The 22,143-nt window shown below is 59.2% G+C and overlaps 1 protein-coding gene across 8 annotated transcripts in view; it reads right to left on the reverse strand.

Moving 5' to 3' along the window:
• The window catches only part of WWP1 (WW domain containing E3 ubiquitin protein ligase 1), an 89,323-nt gene that overhangs the window by 2,941 nt on the left and 64,239 nt on the right, over positions 1-22,143 (reverse strand). For all 8 annotated transcript variants that reach the window (XM_079796157.1, XM_079796159.1, XM_079796154.1 and 5 more), the window contains 13 exons: positions 21,018-21,113; positions 19,653-19,827; positions 16,274-16,328; positions 16,106-16,190; positions 15,870-15,998; positions 13,760-13,835; positions 13,585-13,656; positions 12,034-12,122; positions 9,262-9,421; positions 7,524-7,657; positions 7,299-7,439; positions 4,850-4,970; positions 1,333-1,437 (listed from right to left, as the gene is read on the reverse strand). In XM_079796157.1, the coding sequence (XP_079652283.1) occupies positions 1,333-1,437; positions 4,850-4,970; positions 7,299-7,439; positions 7,524-7,657; positions 9,262-9,421; positions 12,034-12,122; positions 13,585-13,656; positions 13,760-13,835; positions 15,870-15,998; positions 16,106-16,190; positions 16,274-16,328; positions 19,653-19,827; positions 21,018-21,113 (1,438 nt within the window). The remainder of the gene's footprint in view (positions 1-1,332; positions 1,438-4,849; positions 4,971-7,298; positions 7,440-7,523; positions 7,658-9,261; positions 9,422-12,033; positions 12,123-13,584; positions 13,657-13,759; positions 13,836-15,869; positions 15,999-16,105; positions 16,191-16,273; positions 16,329-19,652; positions 19,828-21,017; positions 21,114-22,143) is intronic.

Consider the following 22,143-nt stretch of genomic DNA (forward strand, 5'->3'; position numbering starts at 1 on the left):
AGTGATGTGTCCTCCCGCGCCAGAAGGGACAGGAGGAACCTCTGAACCAGGCCCTGCCGGCCCGAACAGCTTCCTCCCAGCACCGCTCCCCCGGTGCCCTTCGGACTGGACACCCAGAGCGCGCTTCCCAGGGGATCTGTTCACCATCCACAGCAGCGAGGGGCGGCCACCTCTGAGCTGGTCTCAGCAGAGGCGGCGGGAGCAGGTGCGTGTCTTTCAGGCGGGCTGAGCGTGTGCCAATCCGCCTGTACGTGGCCGTGCACAGCTGTGCGGCTGACATACTCGTCAGATAAGGCACCGCTGTGAGCAACTCTGGCGTAAACCTCGCCACTGTCCCCAACACCAGCCCCACCCAGTACCAGTCACGGGCCTTAGGGAGGCCTGGGCTCAGCTCCTCAGGCTTAGACACGTGCAAACCGAAGGGCTGGGATAAGCTGAGGGACAGGAGGAGGGTCCCCTGGCACTCAGGGCAGGGGTCACAGGTGGCAAGGGGAGCTCCCATCCCCCGAGGCTCCTCTGCAGGGAGGGTCCTTTGAGCCACCACCACCACCCTCCCCCCAGGCTCTGTGTCTCCAGTGTCCGTCCCCCCTGCACTGAGGAGTGGCTCCAGGGCAGAGCGCTGAGAAGGGACAGGTTAGTTTATGTGCTCGGCCCCCTCCCCACACCCTCAGGGTCACCTCTGCCCCAGGGCACCAGTCACTCTGCCCCAGGGTGCCAGTCACGCTGCAACAACTGCTCTGGGAGGTGCCACTTTGCACAACAAAACAGATCTCAGATCCATTTCTGGAAGTGTCACGTCTGCAAAGGATTCAGCCCTTAGGACAGCCTTTCTGTAGTGAGACAAGCTCCCGGAGACAGCAGGGGACCAGCCCAGTCAGCCAGGGCTCGGCGAGTCTCTGCCGGGGGCTCTGTGAAGTCTGTCCCGGGCGCAGACATTTTATATTTTGAAAGACACACAAAACAAAAGCCTATTCTCAAGATCAGTACGTGGGACGTGGACGCCCGGAACTGGACAGAGGGGAAGCGGCCCCTGCCCCGTGGGCCCTCTAACTCTGAGCACACGTCACCTGTGTCACCCAAGTGTCCCCTCAGACTGTCTCATAAAAACACACCTCCCCCTGCACTCACAGCACCTGGAGGAGACTCTGAAGTTGCTGGATCTGTGACTCACTCCATGACACTCCTTAAAGGAGACGCACTCATTCTCACCCAGGACACGGCCAGCAAGCTTGGCCGCGTGTTCGCGTCGGTCACGTCTGAAGCAAGCTGCAGCTTAACCTGTTTCACCAGGCGGCATCCCGAGGCCTGTCCTAGGAAAGTAAAAGCGGTTACCTGCCAAAACCAGATGATCTGCTTGCTGTTGCGGGTGTAGTGCCGGTACACGGTGTTGCGCTGCCAGTCGGACAGGTCCACCTCCTGCATGCCGCACAGCATCACCTGGGGGCGAGGCGCCGTCAGGCCGCAGCTCCGCGCCCGCAGCCTCGGGCATTTTATCCCGCAGCATCTGCACTAGCTTCTCCGTGCTACTGAACCAGAGCAACTTCAAGAAAACAATCAGCTAGGCTAAGGGCACCTCCTCTACTGCAAACACCCTAAACGAGGGCCCAAGTTACTGATGAGTTTCTAACAAATTTCTGCTTTATTTTTTAAAATGTATGCTCTTATTTCCTTCAACACACAGTTACTCATTTATGCCGGCAAGAGCCGGCAGACTAGGAAGCAGAGGGTGCTAGGGCTGGGGAGCGGGAGTGTGGAGGTGGTGAGTGGGCGTCGGTTTCCCAGGATGGAAGTCTGGCCGTCTGCTGTGTACTACTGTGAGCGCGGAACACCGAGCCAGTGGCCGAGCTGGTAGTTTGAGTATGTGCCGGCAGGCTTCCAACAGGTCTAAGTGCAGCTGAGGCGGCTAGGAACTCATGGCTTTGAAATCTGATCCTTGGCCCTTCCGAAGGCCTTTCTTCCCAGCTCGAGGCCCGTCAGTGGAAGTGAAGGAGAGCCGAGGCTCCGTCTGTCCGTCACTTCCGGCCGGGGGGGCTGAAAGGATCCCCGGTCGGAAGGTGAGGGCTGGGTGCAAGTTTCAGCTGTGTCCCTAACCCTTGTTGGGTCTTGGATGAGACATCGTCACTTCCTTCCTGTGCAAAGCATTGGCCAAGATGAACTCCACACGACTCCGCTGGCTGAGATTCAACAGTTCTTTCGGGGGCAAGTGGGACTCAAGTTCCTTCTTGCTCTTGGTGTGGCCATTTAGGGAAGGTCTGGAGGGGACCACGCTCAGAGATTTGCTTTGGGTAAGAGATCCGTGACTACGTGAATGAAATCAACCTCTTTAGGTACTAGGCTCAGAAATTTGGCTTGTCATCCCTGAATGTATCCGGCAGTCCTAAGCAGGCTGTATTTACTTATTCTTTACTAGAGGCCCGCTGCACGAAATTTGTGCACTTGGATGGGGGGGGGGGGGGGGACTGGTGTGTGTGTCCCTCAGCCAAGCCTGCACCCTCTCCAAACTGGGACATCCCTCTCACAATCTGGGACTGCTGGCTCCCAACTGCTCACCTGCCTGCCTGCCTTCCTGATTGCCCCAATCGCTTCTGCCTGCCAGCCTGATCACCCCCTAACCACTCCTCTGCCAGCCTGATTGACACCTAACTGCTCCCCTGCCGGCCTGATTGCCCCTAACTGCCCTCCCCTGCCGGCCTGGTCGCCCCTAACTGTCCTCCCCTGCCAGCCTGGTTGCCCCCAACTGTCCTCCCTTGCCAGCCTGATCGCCCCCAACTACTGTCCCTTGCAGGCCTGGTCATCCCTAACTGCCCTCCCCTGTTGGTCTCCCACAACTGCCGTCCCCTGCTGGCCATCTTGTGTGTTAGAGTGATGGTCAATTTGCACGTTACATCTTTATTATATAGGACTAGAGGCCCGGTGCACGAAATTCGTGCACGGAGGGGGGGGTTGTCCCTCAGCCCAGCCTGTACCCTCTCCAATCTGGGACCCCTCGAGGGATGTCCGACTGCCCATTTAGGCCCGATCCCAGTGGGATCGGGCCTAAATGGGCAGTTGGTTATCCCTCTCACAATCCAGGACTGCTGGCTCCCAACTGCTTGCCTGCCTGCCTTCCTGATTGCCCCTAACCGCTTCTACCTGCCAGCCTGATCACCCCCTAACCACTCCGCTGCCAGCCTGATGGATGCCTAACTGCTCCCCTGCCAGCCTGTTTGCCCCCAACTTCCCTCCTCTGCCGGCCCGATCACCCCTAACTGCCCTCCCCTGCAGGGTTGATCGCCTCCAACTTCTCTCCCTTGCAGGCCGGGTGCCTCCCAACTGCCCTCTCCTGCTGGCCATCTTGTGGTGGCCATCTTGTGTCCACATGGGGGCAGGATCTTTGACCACATGGGGGCAGACATATTGTGTGCTGGAGTGGTGGTCAATCTGCATATTACTCTTTCATTAGATAGGATAGAGGCCTGGTGCAGGAGTGGGGGCCAGCTGGTTTGCCCTGAAGGGTGTCCCAGATAAGGGTGAGGGTTCCCTTGGGGCATGGGGCAGCCTGAGCAAGGGGCCTGTGGTGGTTTGCAAGCCAGCCACGCCCCCTGGCAACCCAACCGGAGGCACTGGTATCTGGAATTATTTACCTTCTATAATTGAAACTTTGTAGCCTGGAGCGGAGCCAAGCCTCCTGCATGCTCCACCAGCAGCCATTTCTGTTTGAGTTAATTCACCTTCTATAATTGAAACTTTGTAGCCTTAAGCAGAGGCCTGAGCCCGGCCAGGGTGTGCGGAAAGCTTTGCTTTCTCCGTTACCACGGGCAACCCTGGCCTGGTCTCTCCAGCTCCGTGGCTGCCGCCATTCTGTTTGAATCTGTTTACCTTCTATAATTGAAACTTTGTAGCTTGAGTGGAGGCTTAGGCCTGTCAAGGGCAGGCGGAAAGCTTGTTTCCCTCTGTTGCCTGGGAAATCTTGCTCTCGGTGGCTGTAGCCATCTTGGTTCGGTTTATTTGCATACTCGCCCTGATTGGCTGATGGGCGTGGCTTGGGTGTAGCGGAGGTATGGTCAATTTGCATATTTGTCTATTATTAGATGGGATGGCTGGGGTCATCTTGTTCAGTACTATTCTTTACACAGAAGACAGCAAACAACAAATACAGCTGTCCTGTGGTGTGGCTATGCAGAGAACACAGAAGGGGGTGCCTCTTTCAAACAGGATGCGTAAGGAATACCTCACAGAAAGGGCCACTGGAACAGTGACTGCGGGAGGTCTGCGTGCCTGACAGCAGCAGTCCAGCGACAGAGAATGCAAAGGCTCGAAGACACACAGGCCTCAGGGGATAGCACAGAGAACTGTGGGAATATACTTGATTGGAGAAGTTATTCTGACAAAAGTCTGGTATGCAGCTGATATAAAGAACTCCTACAGCCCTCGCCATTTGGCTCAGTGGACAGAGCATTGGCCTGGGGACTGAAGGGTCCCGGGTTCGATTCTGGTCAAGGGCACATGCCTGGGTTGCAGGCTTGAGGCAGCCGATCAATGATTCTTTCTCATCATTGATGTTTCTAGGTATCTCTCCCTCTCTCCCCCTCTGAAATCAATAAAAAATAAATAAAATCTGACGGTTGGGCAACTCGCTCCTAAACCAGGCCTTCAGGAGGCCCCCACGAGGCACACGCTGCACCGGGAGGCCCCTTGCGTCTGGCTGCTGACTGTCCAGGCCCTGTCAGCTGGGAGAGCCGGAGACCCTAGCAGTCCGCCTCTGGGGCAGGCGCGTCCGGTTGTGCCGCAGGACCTAGAACCTGTGGACGTGCTTCTGTGGCAGCCAGCAGCCCTCCCCGTTTCCTAGGACGCAATCCCGGAGCCTCACCTCCAGCTCCTTCTCATCGAAGTACTGCAGCCACTGCAGGGGCACCACCTCGTTGAAGCCGTCCAGGAAGGCCTGCGTCTGCTCCTGCACGCCACGCGAGAAGCGCCACTCGGTCATTAGGCTGCGGAGAGACGGGTCAGACGGGCCACTGTGGGGCGGGGAGGCTTAGACCAGCACTTCGAGAAGGCTGCCTTTTCTAAATACACCGTCTACACTCAAGTGTGTTCATGTGCAGTTTTTGAGGTAACACGCGTCCACTTGAGGACATCAGGCCCAGCACATGTGCAGCTGTAAAGGGTGCTTTTCAGGCGGCATGGGGGGGGAGGTGGGGGGATTCAAGGTGTGGCCACAGGAAGGCCCCTCCTCCTGACAGCCCTCCACAGGGACAGCAGGGCACGTGCTGGACAGACGGGCGTGTCCGTTAGAAAGGGCTCCATGTGGGTTTCCCGGAGAGCCTGAGGGTCCGGAACGTTCAGAGGACACAGGGAAGAAGGAACAGGGAAGAAGGAACAGAGCCTGGAGGAGGCAGGGGCCGTGGAGGGAGGCAGGAGAGGAGCACACCCCCAGGGCAGGAAGCAGCGTGGCCCCGCTTCTCACCTCCCCTGCCTGCAGGAGGAAGGGCTGACCCGTTTCCAAGGCAACCTTTCAGCTGCCTCCAAACTTCCCTTCCTCCGTGACTAGGCCCCCAACTCTGCCCAGCTGCACCCACGGGCTCCGGTGATGCTCCGAGGCCAAGCACAGGGACAGCAGTTGCCTCCGGGGATGCCCGCTCAGAGGAAGGGAGTGACCTGGGGCAGGAGGAGGGGGCACAGCACCTTAACGACCGCAGGGTCCAAAGAGAGCCCAGGGCAAGTCCATTCCAGTCCTGGACCAGGAACTCCCCGGGGGAGGCTCCCCTGGGGGACGGAGCAGCAGGGCTGGGCTTGCGCCTACGCGCTGGCCTGCCGGGGCCCGAGCTGGACCTGATCGGAGTGACACCGAGGAATGCAGCGTGGACAACGACTTCCCTTGCGATCAGAAAGCGAGGCAGCCCTGGCCAGGGGCTCTGTTAGATGAGCGTCATCCCATGCACCACAACGCTGCGGGTTCGATCCTGGTCAGGGCACATGCCCAGGTCGTGGTTTGGATCCCATCGGGGCACACACAGGAGGCAGTCGGTCAATGTTTCTCTCTCCCTCTCCCTTTCTCTCTCAAATCAATAAAAACCTATCCCCGGGTGAGGATTAGGAAAAAGCGAGTTAACCTAGCTCTCTGAGGTAGAAAAAGCAAGCTACAGAATAATGTGTATTCTATGATCCCATTTTGGAAACAATTATAAAAAGCAAAAATGGCCAGGCAGGCGGCTCTGGCCAAGCATCAACATATGAACCAGGAGGTCACGGTTTGATTCCCGATCAGGGTACATGCCCGGTTGTGGGCTCCATCCCCAGTGGGGGCGTGCAGAAGACAGCTGATCAATGATTGTCTCTCATCACTGATGTGTCTGTCTCTCCCTTCCTCTCTGAAATCAATACAAATAAAAATATATATTGAGAAAGAAAAACCAAACATGAGGAATCTAAAAGGAAGACACCGAGAATCCGAGTCTGGAAGGAGGGACTCGCAGCAGGCCCAGGCGGCGGCAGAGGGGAAGTGAGAAGAGCACTGGTCGTGGGCCAGGAGGGTGCAGGGGCCGGGCCATCCGGCCTGTGAGCTGCTTTTGTACAGCATGTGAGCTACCAGTCTTTCTGTTTTTAATTTAAAAAATGGTGACAACTTTGAGTAGAATAATAGTCCATGATTTGAAGCGAAGAAAGCCAGCTGCTGTGCGCACTCAGGGTCGCCTGCCTCCTGCCCAGGCTGCCTGAGCGCCCGCAGGGCCGCCGTGGCGGGCGGGCTGTGGGCTCAGCCTGCAGAGTCAGGGGCCGTTGTTCCTGGGAAAGTCTAAGTTCACCGGCTGCGAATGGAACCAGGTCCCGGGGGTCGGCGAGGCCTCGCACAGAACACGGGGCCGGGAGCTGAGCCTTGAGCAGCTGGAAGGAAGAGGCTGGGACAGAAGCCGCGGTGGGACGCGGCACGGGAGGGAGGGCAGCACCAAGGAGAGAGAGTGGCGCAGGGGGAGTTGTGGGGTCAGAGTTCAGGAGGACAGCCTGAAACGGCACGGGAGCACCTGACAGGACAGAGAGCGAGGGCAGGTGAGATGCCCCGGGAGATGAGCCCTGCTCGTCAGTCAGGGCGGCCACGTCACCCCCCCCCTCCCCCCGCCCCAAAGCCTCGCTCTCCGGTGGGGAGGGACACAGGAGGCGGGAGTGACTGCAGGGCGGAACTCGAGTCCAGCTGAGTGCCTACTGGTGCCACGGAGAGAGGGAAGGAAAACGGGGTGACTGGGTGCTCCCTTCCCTGAGGACCCGGGAAAGCGGGGTGCAGACAGGGTTAGTGCCGGCACAGTCAGGTGTTGTGGGAGCCTCACCCGATGTACTCGTCCTTGTTGTCCTCCGTCACCAGGATGCTGGCACCGCCCAGCTTCAGGTCATGCGAGGTCACTTTCCCCAGGATCTCCATGTCCACGGAAAAGTACATTTCTAAGCCACATTCTTCAATGTCGTTGTCTCTGGGTGGGAACATACGTACACTCTGACTCACAAGACAGACCAACTGGTTTCCAGAAAATGCCGTAGTGAGATAACCCTCCAACCTTATCCAGATGAGGGAGTTATAGAACTCAGGGTCGATGGATTCCAGATCCTTAATGGTCAGCTTTTTGCTCAGCATGCGCTTGTAGAAGGGTAAGGAGAAGCCGGTGTCAATGAACTTCCCGTGGAAAAGCGCCTGCCGGGAAACAAAGCGCTTACTGAAGGTTTGCAACGGCTCTCTCCCTGAGCGCCAAGGCTGCACGGCTCAGCTGCCCCTCCTGCGAGCGTCCGAGGGGGACGAGGCCCCCCCCTCAACGCACTTTCTAAGCCAGGGCGCCCCGACCCTGCTCCCCCCACTGTGCTCGGGGGCTCAGGGCTCCCCGGCACGTCCTGCCTTCCCCGCTCGGCGCCCCTGCACGTGGCTGTGGCCCAGCTGTCTGGGCTCAGAGCCGGTCAGAACCCGACCCAGGTCCTGCGGGTCCCGGCACCACGCGGGGAGCTGGGACTTGACCTCAGCGAGCCCGCTCTGCACCTGCCAGGGCGGTCCCCGGGACTCCTTAGTCGCCTCGGCCGGCGCACCCCGCCTGCACCCGGCTCGGAACCTGTGGCAGTCACAGCAGCGACCTCCGCCCGGCCCTGAGCCCCAGGACTGCCCCCTTTTCTCACCTTAGACGCCACACCTTCAAACCCCACGCCTGGGAACCCAGCTCAGCCTCCCGCCTGGGCCGGGGGGAACAGGCCAGAATGGTGCCTGGCACGCGCCTGGGTCCTGCCCACAGCCTGTGGGCCATGCACGGCCCGCCACCGCTGCCTCGCACGGGGCTGGGCGGGGGGGGGGGGGGGCGCGGGGGGGGAGCCCTGCTCCTGGGACACAGCCTCCGCCAGGGTCCCAGTCACGCCCAGCTCTGCAAGGCTCCTGTGCGCTCCGAGCCCTGCGGCCTCTCCTCCTCTCTGCACCGTCAGCAGCAGCAGCGGGATGCTGGCGCCCCTCGTTCTCGGCCCCACATCAGCCTGGCACCGCCGCCTCTCTGACCCTCGCAGCACGTTTCCTGGCCCGTCTGCTCTCTCGCGGGCTCACTGGCCGCCACGCGCCCTGCTCGACCTGCCGCGCAGCCCTCAGCGCTGACGGGGGACGATCCTCCCTCTCCTTTCCTGTCACCAGTCCCATGGGACTCGGCCCCTCCTCCTCGCTCTTCCTGGTTCCTTCTCAGCTCGTCTCCCTGACACAGGTCCTTGGGCTTCCACCGGCCACACCTGCGCCCTGGTTGTGCACGCGGCCTCCCCTCGCTGTCCCTCCCTGCCATCGTCTCCCGCTACCTGTTCACCCGAGTCCACCGGTGTCTGAACCCAGCAAACCAAACCGAATCTGATGCCCCAGCTCCCAGGCTTGCTCTTGCCAGGACCCTGCCACCTCAGGAAGCCGAATGCAAGGGGTCACACGGGCCTCAGGTACACCCTCCCTCCTCCCCACAGGCCGCCCACTTGCCTGGTGCCCCGCCTCCAACCACAGGCTCTTGACCCAGCAGCTAAGTCTGTGCAGCAAAATCGAGGCCAGACTGTGTGCCCTGGATCCCGACGCTCCCCTGCCCACCCTCAGCCGGGGCTCCCACCGCACCCACACTGCTGGGCGCCGGCCAGGCCGCCAGCCAGGCCACGGGGTCAGAACTGCACCCGGAGCCCTGCCCTGCGCTCCCTCTGCCCTGAAGGCGGTGCTACAAGCCGTGCTCGGATGAGCAGACACAACATGCCGTCTGCTGCCTCTGAAGCAGCGTCTCAGCGACTGAGTCCGCGCAGGCTCACCATGGCGATGAAGCGGCCGATGAAGCAGAAGTAGGAGAGGTGGTCCGGGTTGATGGTGGACGCGGGGTTGATCTGCAGGCAGTAGTTGTTCTTGCCCGCATACTCGAACAAGCAGTACATGGGGTTCAGGACTTCGTGGGAGAGCAAGAAAAACCATTCCCTGGGGAGACAAGGCGAGTCGCTGCCAGCGTGCACCGCACGAGGGCCTGAAGCACTCCCAGCATGCAGTGCGGCCAGCCGCTGCGAACGGGCCCAGCCGCCACCTGCACGCCCTCGTCTGCGGCGTCGGGTGCCCGCCCAGCTCCGCCCGCTCAGGCCCACTCTCAGCAGCTTGGAGTTCTTTTCAGCAGACGACCTGCCCCGACAGGAGGCCACCTCCGTGGACAGCCTGTGTGACCCTCACTCCACAGTGCAGGGCAGGGCCTATGCCGACCCTGATCGCAGCCTGGCTGCCCGGGGCACTTAGTTCACTGCCGATGCATTAAAATGGAACTAAGATTAAAGGCAGACTCTTTAAATGTGATAAGCATTCTCTAACTTATTACCGCCTATGTTGCCTCATTTATAGGAGTCTAATAGGTGAGATGCAGCTACATAAAAGATTAATAATTTATATGACAAAGTAAGCTCCATTTCTTCTAAAGCAGCTCCAACCGCAGTGGCTGGTGAGTGGGCACAGGGGGCCACAACCCCCTCACCCCCTGTATCCCTCATCGAAGTTTTATCAGTTTAAAGAACAATGATTTCTGGGCAGATAACCAGTCCTCTGACAGGCAGAGCGGGCACGGGCGAGAGTGCCCAATATAATCCCCGCAGCGCCTCTGATTCAGCCAATCGAGGCCACGTGAGGACGTCAGACCACGGGTCTAGTGCTTTTAAAAAAGAAGCCTGAAATCTTGATTCTTAAGCATAATCTAGTAATTTTCTTAATGTTGTCAAGCAATTTTTAAAATTTAAAATAAAAATGGGAGCTACCCCGATGCAGGCTAGACCCAGCCTGGCAGCCCGTTGACAAATGTTTTTAGGATCGAGAAGGCGTCCCAGACAAAATCAGCTAAGAAGTGATAGGAGCCACTTCCTACAGCTAAATCCAGTCCCCTCACCAACCCTGCCCATGACTTCCTGCTGAGCCCCGAGGGGGAGGGGCCGGGCCAAGCCGAGAAGGGCTGGGCCCCAGAGCAGCCAGGTCCCGCTGCTGCATGTCACTGTCAGCAAACACAGCTGGAGAACAGGGCCTCCACGCGGAGGCCGGCGCCTGGCACCGGCCTGGCTGCACAGGGGAAGAGGGAGACTTGCTAGAGCTGCATACAGCACACCCTCCTCCCGCCAACACAGGACACAGAGCGGAAAACCGTGAGCGCGGACAGCCAGCAGAGCCGAGGAGGAAATCACCGCAGCAGCGGCAGCAGGGCCGGTGGGAGCACCGAGACACACGGGAAAGCACCAGAGAAAGAGCCGAGGCCAGAGGAGACCCCCCCCGCCCGCCCCCAGGACTGGCGTTCCTGAGGAAAACGGACACGGACCCGGAGAGGATTCAAGCACACAACAGAGAAAACGTCCCTGCGCTACGCTCCTGAAACCACCTTCATCTATAAAACCGCAACCATGACATCAATGACCGCCAAGGACAAGGACTAAACCGTGTCCTCGGAGGGCCCGCGTGGCAGCCTCACCTCCACGCCCGAGGACAGGAGGCGCGCCCACGCGGCCTTCATGCGAGCAATCTACATCGGGCCAAGCTGCCGTCTGTGCACCAAGGCAACAGAACACACCTTCTGGACACGCAGGGAGCAGCCACCTTGTGAACTCTGAATGAGCCAAAGCAACACAGCCATCAACACAAGGAGTGTGGGGTAAGGAGGGTCTGGCTCAGAGGAGCTGACGCCTGCAGTAACTCTGTCAGAGCGTCAAACTAAACCCAACTAGTTGAGGTAGAGGCTCAGACGATGCCGTGAAGTCTGACGCTGTAAAAACCACCCGACTTCATTTCTGAGATGCGCCTTCCTCTTCAGTGTCTGAGCGTTCCCGACATCGGGAAACACAATAGACGTGATACGGACACTTACTCTCATAGGCAGTGTTTCTTTTTCAAAAAACCTTAAAATGAGAAAATATGCTAATTCAACCAAAGCTGATACCCCCCCCCTGCTGTGCCTGGTGGTCCTGGCCCCGTGAACATGTGGTCAGAAAGGGAGTTGTCTCTATGAGAGCAAGTTTAATTCTTCGGAAAGACTTCATGAAAGTATTTTGCTAAAAACTAAATTACTGTCAAACTAGGTGTGCGCAAAGCAACTGCGGGAAAAACACGGAAAGGATTTCTCAACCACAGCTTCCCAAGTGTCTCCTGTTCACAGGACAGTGAGTGAGTGTGGACAACTGAACCCTCAACAGGACTCCGACCGGATTAACAACTCAAACAAACCGACTGCCTCCCCAGCGGCCGCTCTGGGACAGCCTTGCATGCTGCCCCGTGAGTGACGGCGCCTGCACGGGCAGGCTGCAGGAGAGAGCTGGCTCCACAGGGACGAGAAGAGGTGTCCACAATGTAAAACACAGCGAACACCTGCACAGCACACACAGACACACGTGTACACGTGGCGGAGAAATGAGGAGGTCAAGAGAGCAATACTCGTGGTTATCTTTAGAACTGTGTACCTATTTTAATTTTGATTTTTAAAATAATACTGGATTGCTATTAAAAACACAGCTTTTCAAGAACACGTCCATTGCATAAATGGAGACACACTATTAAAAGCAGATGCTTTAGCTTACCTCGCTAAACCACCATAATCAAGTCCTTCTTCTCCTCTAAATATTACATAGAGTCGCCTCCTCAGGTCATAGGGTTTTAATGCCATAATCTACAAGAAACAAGACATTGAAACACAAATACGTAGCACAAGTTTCTTCTAAAAACAATGCAACATGCCCTGACTGTTTTGGCTCCGGGGATAGAGCATCGGCCTGCAGACTCAAGGGTCCCAGGTTCGGTTCCAGTCAAGGGGCATGTACCTTGGTTGCGGGCACATCCCCAGTAGGAGGTGTGCAGGAGGCAGCTGATCGATGTTTCTCTCTCATTTGATGTTTCTAACTCTCTCTTCCTCTCTCTCTCTGTAAAAAATTGATAAAATACATTTAAAAAACAAACAAAAAACCCAAAACAATGCAACGTAAATTTCATCTGTATTTTCAAAGCAACACCCTTCCTTATGGGCGGCTCAGCTCTCCCCTCGGTGTCCCCGCCCCTCGCGCGGACCGTGCTCTACCCTGGGTCAGCGCCTCTTGAAGGCTGGAGACTCTTCCTCCCTCACCCCCCAAGCCCCCCTGGCCTGTAGGAGGGGAGGAGCCACTGAGGGAGAAGCCGAGCCCCTGCTAGGTCCTGCGCCCACTCCACCTCCCAGGAGGAGGGCGGCTGGAGCAGGAGGGCGTGAGACACATGCACCTCGGCGAGTCTTCCTGACCACCGCCAGCCGCCAGCCGCCTGCGTGACCCCTGCTGGCTTCCGATCCGGGCCCCAGGGAATAGGCTTTCCTTCTGTAGAGCGGTGAGCTCCGTCCCACGTCAGAACCCGAGCCGCGGCTGCACATCCGACAGGCCACGCCCGTCCCCGGCGAGCCCAGAGCACAGGCAGCCGCTGCGCTCGGAGGCACACTCCCCTCCGCCTCTGCTGAGCGGGTCCCGGCTGGGGCAGCTGCGGGAGAGCCTGCCCCGCACAGCGGGCGGTCAGAGCGCGGGGGAGGCACCTGACGCCCAGGCCCGGGTCCTGGCAGGAGGTGGGGACAGGACGGACTTACGTGAGGAGCTCTCCACGTCACCACAGAAAGAGAGCTGTCAAGACACGGCTTCACCCGTAAATGTGTGGAGCAGACACGTTACCCACTTCCCCGCCCACCACGTGCTGGCTGCGCACCTGCTGTGTCCGCGCCGGCCGCCCCGGCCCCGGCCCCGGCCCCCAGGGGCAGTGCCGCCCACCGGCAGGAGCCAGCGCCGCAGGGAGCACGGCGTTCACGCGGTTAGGACAGGCGTATGCAAACGACTGCGGAGCTTCACCTCGTCCACTTTAACTGGGTAGGATGACCGAGACCTTGGCTGGCGAGTGAGGTCTCCGCTAAGTGTCAACTGCCCCTCGTTCCAGAACCGCCCAGGCGCCCCCTGCCACCTCGCCCGCGGCAGGAGTGGCTGTCAGCCCGCGCCCGGCCCGGCCGGCGGAGGGTGCGAGGGGCCAGTGAAATGCCCCTGCCAGCTGCCTTTTGCATGGCGGTGTCTAAGCCGCTGTCCCACAGGGTCAGGCCAGGCCTGCTGGGGCTTCCGACGGAGCCTTACCTGCTGGAAGGAATCTTCGAACAGCGTCTGCCGGGACACGTTGATCTTTACGTGACTGGGGAGCGCATTGGACTAAAAACAAAAACAAAAACAAAAACACCGCGGCGCCCCGTGAGCTCGGAAGAGCGCTGCGCGGAGGACCGAACCGCCCGGCGGGGACCCTCAGCCCGCGTACCTGGCACAGGTACCGGAAGTGGGCCAGCTTCCACCGAAAGCTGCGCTCGTAGGCGATCTGAGGGCCGCCTTTGGTTCTGGAGGGAGAGCGGCGGCGTCAGCGCGGCAGGAGGCACAGGGCCCCCCCCCGCCCCCCCGTGAGCTTGCTGGGCCCGCAGAGGCTCAGGCGGCAGGACCCCGACCGCACACGGACCGAGACCGCGCTGGGACCGGGCTCTGCAGAGACGCGGTTAGTGCAACACCCACACCCACGCAGACTGGTGACCTTAACCCTGAGGGACAGAGGACCCGGACAGAGGGACAGGGGGCAATTCTGCATCTGAACCCAGAGCCGAGACGAAAACAGACGCTAAGCCCAGCCAGATGGGAGCCCGGGCCGGGCGGCTCAGGGGCCAGGGAGCGAGGGCGAGCGGCCGCAGGCAGGGCCGCGCCTGGCTCTCCTGTCCTGTGAGCCTGAGACCAGCACACAGAGCTTTCGCCGCCTGCCCGAGGGGGCACTTGGGACAGAGGGAGCCCTCGCGCAGCCGGGTTCAAGGGCGTTCACTCTGCACATGGATGAGAAGCAGGCGCGCCGGCCCCTCCTGGACAGGGGGCGCGCCGGGCGCTGAGCACACAGGGCCGCTCCCGTGGAGCTGACAGGGGACGAGGAGCTGCGTGCGTGTTTCTGGGGGGCGGGGGCCCTGCCGGCTGGGAAGGGCAGGAGGGAGCCGAGCGTCTCCTGCTGAGAAGCCTCTGACCCCAGACACAAGGCACGGCTGCGGGGACAGAGGGCTCAGGTGTCGCAGGGCAGCTGCGTGCGGTGGCCTGAGGGGGTCTGGGAGCAGAGCTGCAGGTGCGACGGACGGAGGGTCAGGGAAGGACAGAGGACTCCGGACTCCGAGGTGCCGGCCCACACCCCGATGCGGCGCAGTCAGCACCCCCGGAGGACAGGCGCTACGGGAATGTGGCAGCAGCTGAGCAGAGGCAGCAAAACGCAGAGTGAGGTGGAGGTGTGTGAGGCGTCAGCACACGCGCTTTTGGGAAGCAGGGCAGTGGGAGAGGCAGCGAGAGGAGGAGTGCGGCCTCCGCCGTTAGGAGGGGAGAGGCCAGAGCCAGCGGAGGACTGGAGGCCAGGGTGGCGCAGGGACCCGGGACGTTCAGTCCCACCTGCTCCTGCCTACGGCACGTGCTGGGCCAAGCGCTCTGGGAGTCCTGAGACAGGACACAGCCTGACACACGGGCAGCAGGGCGCCCTCGGCAAGTTCAGGGGCAGGGGCGTCCCAGAGTCGGTCTAGACCGAAATGAGCAGCAGCAATACAGAGACAACTTCCGGTCCTTTTCCTTGAAAGAGCAGCAATAAAAACTAATGTTTTCTGAGTGGGGTGTAAGGTGAGGAGTTGTGGGTCTTGTTTTGTTTTTAATCCAGGAGAAGGCAGAGCTGACGAGAACAACTTGGAAGAGGCGGAAAGCCAGAAAGCCGGTGCTGTGGCACAGGAGGAGGGCGCTGCGGGGCACCGGGCGGGAGGAGGGCGCTGCGGGGCACCTGAGTGGGAGGAGGGCTCTGCGGGGCACTTGGCGGGAGGAGGGCGCTGCGGGGCACCGGGCGGGAGGAGGGCGCTGCGGGGCACAGAGCGGGAGGAGGGCGCGCCCCCCAGCAGAAGAGCAGGGACAGGAGGGAAGACAATCCTGTGATGGTAGGAATCTGCTAAAGGCCTGTCATGGCGGCTCCTGTTCTGGGTGATGAGAAGCCCTCACTCCCAGGAGGAGGAAGGAGGCGCCTGGCGCCTGCCTCTCAGACGCCTCATCTGCAGGACTCAGTCCTGCTGAGCATCTCCCCCGAGGTGGAGGTCGCAGCACTGACGAGGCAGGGACAGGGGACAGACTGCCTGGTTCTGAAACCAGCCCGGCCTGCCTGACTGCCCGAGCCAGGGCTCCTGGGCCCCGCCTGCCCCTGGAAGAGGGAGGCCGGCCTGCTGGTGGGAATGTGGCTGCTGTGCGGCAGGAAGGACGTGGGCACAGCCACATGGGGGCGCTGCTCGGTGGGTTCTTGGTCCCAAGGTGAGGTGGGGCTGAGCCAGCGACTGCCCTACGCCCCGAGGAAACAGCAGGAAGAGCCCGAGGCCGTCACTCACACAGACGACTTCCCGTTGCGTGGGTCTTTGAAGGTCGTGGTTCGGGTGTTATGGTCCACGAAGTACCGCACGCCTTCCCGCGTGTACCTGATCTCCCAGCCCTCTGGCAGGGGCTCTTCGTTCTGTAAGCTGAAAGACAGGGACCATCAGGCGACCCTCCTGGCACTGAGGGTATGGGTCAAGGGTCACCCGGTTCTAGCCACAGAGGACGGAGGCCAGGTTGGGATACGACGTACCCTTGAGTTCTTGGGTCTTCCCATTGCGTGGTTTTTGTGTTATGATTCACGAAGTAAACTCTGTCTGTTGAATCTACTCTTTTTTCTAAAAACAGAGTGAACATAGCATTTAATGACCACTTCAATAGACACCTTGCAGATATTTTTACCGACAACTCGTTAGCTTACCCCAGCCTGGCGGCAAAGGCCCGTACGGGTCGCTTTCTGCAGCCAACACCGAAGCCTGGCGGGAGAGAAATGACAGCAGGGTCCTCACCCAGAGGCGGAGACGGCCAGGCACTGGCGGGACCACGTTTCAGCCCTTTCCCGAAGCCTGCCGGGACGGCGTGACCGCAGCCAGGCAGGACGCGGAGCGCTGAAAGGCCGTGGCTTAGGGGTTCCCGGCTCGGGCTTTCCTCCAGGACTCCGCACTGCGTGCCCCGCCCTCCCGTGGCCAGAGGCACCGGAGGAGACGGCGCACCAGGGCCGTAGGGTTTGTTAAAAAACAGACCGACTGCCAGTTATCTTTCAAACAAGGCCCAGCAGGCCCCGGTGTCATCACTGTGCAAACAAACTCCCCGAACGTTCTCTCTCACAGACTCTCACAAACAGGACGCACTTACGCTTCCCCCTCAGGACAGCCAGAAACGTGTTCTACAGCAAACGTGAACAGCCACCGTCAGTTTGAAATGGAGGACAAACATGGAATCGTGACCGGAGAAGCCGTTTCCCAGTGACGGCGCGAGCGTCCTGGTAAACACGCGGGCGCTCCAAGCAGGCGCTGCCACATGTGCTCGGTGCCCCTCTCAGCTCCGAGCTCTCCATCCCGGCCCCGAGCAGCAGGGATGGTGGGATGCCCACTGGCCAAGGAGGGGTGGGCAAAGGCCGCCGAGAGCCTCCCTTCCACGTAAAAGAGCGAGCGCTTGCTAGAGAGTCATCTCCCTTCCACATTGTGGCCCTCCCAGTCCTTCTGTCCTCCTTCCTCGACTGGGGAAGTAAGGCCTAGGGCAGCAGTGACACAGGATGAAGGTGAGGAGCAGGGAGCCAGGGGTGAGGAGCAGGACTCCAAGGAGGGGGGAGGAGCTAGGGGGAAGAGCAGGACTCCATGGGGGGAGGAGCCAGGGGTGAGGAGCAGGACTCCATGGGGAGGAGCCAGGGGTGAGAAACAGGACTCCATGGGGGGGAGGAGCCAGGGGTGAGGAGTAGGACTCCATGGGGAGGAGCCAGGGGTGAGAAACAGGACTCCATGGGGGGGAGGAGCCAGGGTGAGGAGCAAGACTCCATGGGGAGGAGCCAGGGTGAGGAGCAGGACCCCATGGGGGGGGAGGAGCCAGGGGTGAGGAGCAGGACTCCATGGGGGGGAGGAGCCAGGGGTGAGGAGCAGGACTCCATGGGGAGGAGCCAGGGTGAGGAGCAGGACTCCATGGGGGGGGGGAGGAGCTAGGGGGAAGAGCAGGACTCCATGGGGGGAGGAGCCAGGGGTGAGGAGTAGGACTCCATGGGGAGGAGCCAGGGTGAGGAGCAGGACTCCATGGGGGGGAGGAGCTAGGGGGAAGAGCAGGACTCCATGGGGGGAGGAGCCAGGGGTGAGGAGTAGGACTCCATGGGGAGGAGCCAGGGTGAGGAGCAGGACTCCATGGGGGGGAGGAGCTAGGGGGAAGAGCAGGACTCCATGGGGGGAGGAGCCAGGGGTGAGGAGCAGGACTCCATGGGGGGAGGAGCCAGGGGTGAGGAGCAGAACTCCATAGGGGGAAGGAGTCAGGGGGAAGGAGCAGGGACCCCATGGGAGGGGAGCCAGGGGGGAGGAGCAGGGACTCCATGGGGGGAGGAGCGAAGGGGGAGGAGCAGGACTTGGTAGGGAGGGAGGAGCCACGGCACAGAGCCGGAATGGATGGCACGAAGAGACAGACTTGGCGTTGTACTCGGACAGCCAGTCTCCGTCCGTTCCTGGGCCTGTCACGGGCAGGGGCGCAGTTCTGGTGACACCTGTTACCTGAGGCAGCCTGCCCCCTGGTGCTCCTGTGACACCGAGTGCCACCAAACGCGCGCACACACACACACACACACACACACACACACACACCACCTCTGGTTCCTACAGTCAGACGACACGTCAGCACACACCCGACCGTCCCAGGCCCGCTGCGGTGGCAGGAGTGGCCCACGCCCCGGCTCCAGAGCCCAGGAGAGCGGCCCTGCACAGCCGGGTCGGCTCTGGACGAGGCTGGAGGCTGACAGCCCAGTTTTCCGTCCAGTCTTTCCTACTTCCTGTCCATCACCAGCCTCTAGATTTGGTGTTTAAGTTGCCTCAAAACACTATCTAGAGATGCCCAGTACTTTAAATTTACATTTTCTACTTCCTATGACCAAACCCATTTAACAAAGATTTTTTAGTTTATTTTTTTACTCTTATGAATGTTTGCTTATGGCAATAAATAAATCACCAAATTTTCAGGTACATTCGAGTTTGGGGACAAAAGTATCCCCGACCCCAGGAATATCTCTGGTGGGCCAGCGAGAGCCCAGGGCTGTTTCAGAACCTGGCGATGGACCAGAGGAGCTCGCGTAGGGCGAGGCTGGCCTTGAGTGAAACCAGGAGCTCCATGCTCTTATTTAAAGCCAGCAAAATGATCATAAGGAAAGGCAAAAGGCTGGGAATTTGTAAAGACATAGTATTTTACGAAGAAACTAGAGGCCCAGTACACAAAATTCCCCTCAGCCCAGCCTGCACCTTCTCCAATCCGAGACCCCTTGGGGGATGTCCAACTGCCGGTTTCGGCCCGATCCCTGGGAGTCGGACATCCCTCTCACAATCCTGGACCGCTGGCTCCTAACCACTCACCTGCCTGCCTGCCTGATTGCCCCTAACTGCCCCCCCCTGCCAGCCTGATCACCCCTAACTGCCTCTGCCTGCTGGCCTGATCACCCCTCACTGCCCCCCTGCTGGCCTGCTCGCCCCAACTGCCCCCCCCCCCGTTGGCCTGATCACCCCTAACTGACCATGCCTGCTGGCCTGGTTGCCCCTAACTAACCCCCCTGCTGGCCTGGTCACCCCTAACTGTCCAACCCACCAGCCTGGTCACTCCTAACTACCTCCCTCTGCCGGCCTGGTCACCCCCAACTGCCCCCCGCCAGCCTGGTCTCCCCACACAGCTTGCTGTTCAGTTGTTTGGTCACCCCTCACTGCCCGCCCTGCCGGCCTGATCGCCCACGCAGCCCTCTGTTCAGTCATTTGGTCATCCCTCACTAACCTCCTTGCCGACCTGGTCACCCTATGCAGCCTGTTCGTTTGTCCATTTAGTTGTTTTGGTTGCGGTGGTCACTTAGGCTTTTATATATATAGATTGCATTTATGAAGCTACCACTGAAGAAAGACAAACACTGAGTCTGTAAGTTATGTTAGTAAGCTGGGATTTTTAAAAAATGGCTCAAAGTGGTTATGTATCAGAAACACTTTGTAAAGGTCGAATCCTAAGTGCCCTCTAACTGGGCAGAAGAGAAGATGGCAGGAGGGAAGGGGGTAGAATGGAAGGAGGTAGGAGGGCGGGCGGCGGCCTGGGCTGCTCACCGAGTAGAGGTAGCGCTGGTTGAACTGCTGCAGGGCGCCCTGCAGCTGGCTGCGCTGAGACTGCCACTGCTCGAAGTCCCGCACGGACTCCAGGGTCGGCCGCTGCCACGTGGTGGTCCTGGTGTTGTGGTCCACGTAGTACACCCGGCCCCGGTCGTCCACTCTTCTCTCCCAGCTACCCCAGGACAGCAACAATGAAAACAGACAGAGCCTCTCAGCAGAAGAACTGGGAAGCAGTCATTTAATACAAATGATGTAACGATCAAGTCCAAGCCATGATGAAGTAACTTTAAAGCAATGTAAACGATATTCCTCAGAGAAACTACTGACATGTAACGTGCTACTTATTTTAGATAAACACCTCCCGTGATTTCTAAGCACGGCCTCAAAAAGGGGCCACGGACCGAACTGTCCTGGGATCTAGGCCCTTTTCTGGGAAGCGCTCACCTACTGAGTGCTGACTGCACCTGGCAACCGCCCACGGCCACCGCCACAGCAGGACGTGAACGCCAGGCTTTTGGGGGCTCTCGGCCCACCGACCTGCACCGACCTGCGTGCGCTGCAGACATGCCTTCCACCTACCAAGCTCTCAGGTGCAGCTCAGCACGAACCCGTCCAATTCCAGCCTCAGTGTCCGACACCCCGACGCTCCTTCCAGGGACCCGCATGGAGCCATGTGCACTCCCTCCTGGTCCCTCAGATGAGAATGCCCTTCCCCATCTGCACACCTGGACACACCCGTCCCCAGGTCACCTGCAACCCGCTGTGGGCACTAATTACAGGACGATCTCGAATCCTCGCAGCAACCAGTCTCACACAAAGAGCACTGCTGGCCGTGAGCTTTTGGGACGGGGATGCGCTTTGTGCTGGTGGACAGAGCTCCCAGCAGCGAAGACGAGGAGGGGAAACGCAGGCTGCAGGCCAAGTGTGGGCACTGACTAGCACCCGAGCTGGCTAGCGGGCGGCGTGCTCACGAGATGAGACAGAAAACCAAGGACGGGGGCATGAGTGTGAATGGCCTTTGGGGACGGGGCGACAGAAATGTCTAGGATGCCCACCCCACGTGATGCAGGCACTGTGACCACCTCTGGGCCATCACTGGGAGCCACACCTCTACCTGCCAGTAAACCCCACGAGTAACGGAGTTCGGATCAATGTTATCTACGAGAACATTCCTTAAACCGTTAGGCAGGGACTGACATCGGACCCTCAGTAACTCGTGCCAGTGTTTGACAATCTCGTAGGAAGCCCTTCAAGCCAATGAAAGGAAACAATTTGCAGAATGAGAGTCAAGTTCTGTCGCAGGAAGTAAACGTGAAGGCAGGTGTGTGAACAACACCTGGAGACGGTAAGCTGCCACCTTACCCTGGGGGTAAAGGCTGTGGCCTCTCCCACGTGGTCGTTCGAGTGTTATGATCCACGTAATAGGTTCTCCCGTGAGGGTCTTTCCTCTGCTCCCACCTTTAAAAAACGCAAAAATGTAAGTAAGAGACAACAAATGAGACAATCTGAAACATGACTCCCCGTTATAACCAAGAAATTACAGGTTTCACTTTAAAAGTCGAAATATATATCATATTGTTATTTCTTTTCTCATTAGTGCTTTTCTGAAGTTCTTACATTTTTCCTTTCTCATCCTCTCTAATAAAATGGTAATATGCAAATTAACCATCACTCCGCTACATAAGCCACGCCCACCAGCCAAGCCACACCCACCAGCCAATCTGGGCGAGTATGCAAATTAACCCCAATCCAAGATGGCTACAGCCACAGAGAGCAAGGTTTCCCAGGTAACAGAGCAAGCCAAGCTTTCCATAGCCGTTGCAGGCCTAAGCCTCCACTCAAGCTACAAAGTTTCAGTTATAGAAGGTAAACAAATTGAAACAAATGGCGGCAGAATGGAGCTTGAAAGAGCAGGCCAGGGTTGCCGGCGGCAACAGGGGAAGCAAAGCTTTCCGCACATCCTGGCCGGGCCCACCCGCTTAAGGCTACAAAGTTTCAATTGTAGAAGGTGAATTAACTGCCACAGAAATGGCTGCCGGAGTCCCAGGCTTGGCTCCGCTCCAGGCTACAAAGTTTCAATTGTAGAAGGAAAATAAATTCCAGATACCAGGGCCTCCCCTTGGGTTGCCAGGGGGCGTGGCCGGCCTGCAAACCACCACAGGCCCCTCGCTCAGGCCGCCCCACACCCCAAGGGAACCCCCACCCTTATCTGTGACACCCTTCAGGGCAAACCAGCTGGCCCCCACCCGTGCACCAGGCCTCTATCCTATCTAATAAAAGAATAATATACAGATTGATCATCACTGCAACACACAATATAGCTGCCCCCATGTGGTCAAAGATCCTGCCCCCATGTGGACACAAGATGGCCACCACAAGATGGCCAGCAGGAGAGGGCAGTTGGGAGGCACCCGGCCTGCAAGGGAGGGCAGTTGTGAGGGACCAGGCCTGCAAGGGAGGGCAGTTGAGAGGGACCAGGCTTACAAGG

Source organism: Cnephaeus nilssonii, assembly GCF_951640355.1.
Source record: "Cnephaeus nilssonii genome assembly, chromosome: 18".
Lineage (NCBI taxonomy): Eukaryota > Metazoa > Chordata > Mammalia > Chiroptera > Vespertilionidae > Cnephaeus > Cnephaeus nilssonii.